General features: G+C 38.8%; 1 protein-coding gene across 1 annotated transcript; it reads right to left on the minus strand.

Moving 5' to 3' along the window:
- LOC135142536 (circadian clock-controlled protein daywake-like) lies at window positions 1-901 on the minus strand. Its single transcript, XM_064074253.1, has 4 exons — window positions 829-901; window positions 541-781; window positions 358-491; window positions 1-305 (listed from the first exon to the last, which is right to left on the minus strand). The coding sequence occupies exons 1-4, from the start codon at window positions 890-892 to the stop codon at window positions 1-3; spliced, it is 744 nt and encodes a 247-aa protein (XP_063930323.1). The 5' UTR covers window positions 893-901.

The raw sequence follows: 901 nt of genomic DNA on the forward strand, positions 1-901 counted from the left end.
TTACTTTTCTCCGAATAAATAAGCAGCAGGCACTTTTCCCAAAAGTCTGTCGAAAATAGAAGCAAATACTAGCCCAAAAGCTTCCTCATAACCAGATCTGACGTCCCCATAAATTTCTAGTGCATTCTCCTTCATGATCTTTTTAACGCGATCAGCTGCCTCTTTATCACCGTCGAACAAATTCCCTAAGTCAAAATCAACATCCCTCATCAGCATACTGAGCTGTTGTTTAACAACGTTGTAATACTTTTGGCCCTTTTTCTCATATTCCCCTAGTTTCAACGTGAGCTCCAGATGATTATCAACTACGATATTTATGGTCACTTTACACTGAAGCAAAATTAGTAAAAAACTTACAATAAACACCCCATCCACTTCCTTTTCCGTAAACAGATATCTGCATGATCTGCCCGTTTATTTCGTAATCAAACTCTAGTCCAAAGTGTGGCACGACACAGTCTAGTTTAAGAATCTTCAAGTCAGTGTCAAACCTGAAAATCGCTGAAATAATCGCTGTTATTCGAAATCTGGTTAACTCACTCCACTTTAGAACACGTGGTTTCATTAAAACCGGACACTTTCATGTTTTTTAAAACTTGCTGAGTGTAAAACACGTGCGATCCAGCAGCTATAGTCATTGAAGGTATTTCCAAGGGTTCTAGGTTCAGCAAATTCACTTCTTTAAAGGGACGATTCATTTGCTTTATGGCGCTTTCGACAGCTTTGGTCAAGCATTGTTGGAAGTCGCTCTGCTTTACGTCACATTTCATGAAGCTGGAAGCTAAAATTTTGCGCTAGAAGAATGACAGAAATGATAGTAATACTTACGTAGCTTGGTTCCAAGTGTGGTGACCACCAAAGAAAGACAAGTGGATATTAGTGGTAGTTTCATTTTACTTAG

This window comes from Zophobas morio, unplaced genomic scaffold (assembly GCF_036711695.1).
Source record: "Zophobas morio isolate AGI-343-1 ecotype UQ-CSIRO unplaced genomic scaffold, CSIRO_AGI_Zmor_V1 ptg000049l, whole genome shotgun sequence".
Lineage (NCBI taxonomy): Eukaryota > Metazoa > Arthropoda > Insecta > Coleoptera > Tenebrionidae > Zophobas > Zophobas morio.

What these genes read in the sequence shown, in the direction of transcription:
- LOC135142536 (XM_064074253.1), bottom strand. Translation starts at nt 892, where the DNA reads ATGAAACTACCACTAATATCCACTTGTCTTTCTTTGGTGGTCACCACA. An exon ending in ACCACGTGTTCTAAAGTGGA is followed by an intron (nt 492 to 540) that starts GTGAGTTAACCA and finishes AGCGATTTTCAG; the next exon opens with GTTTGACACTGACTTGAAGA. An exon ending in AAGTGGATGGGGTGTTTATT is followed by an intron (nt 306 to 357) that starts GTAAGTTTTTTA and finishes TAAATATCGTAG; the next exon opens with TTGATAATCATCTGGAGCTC.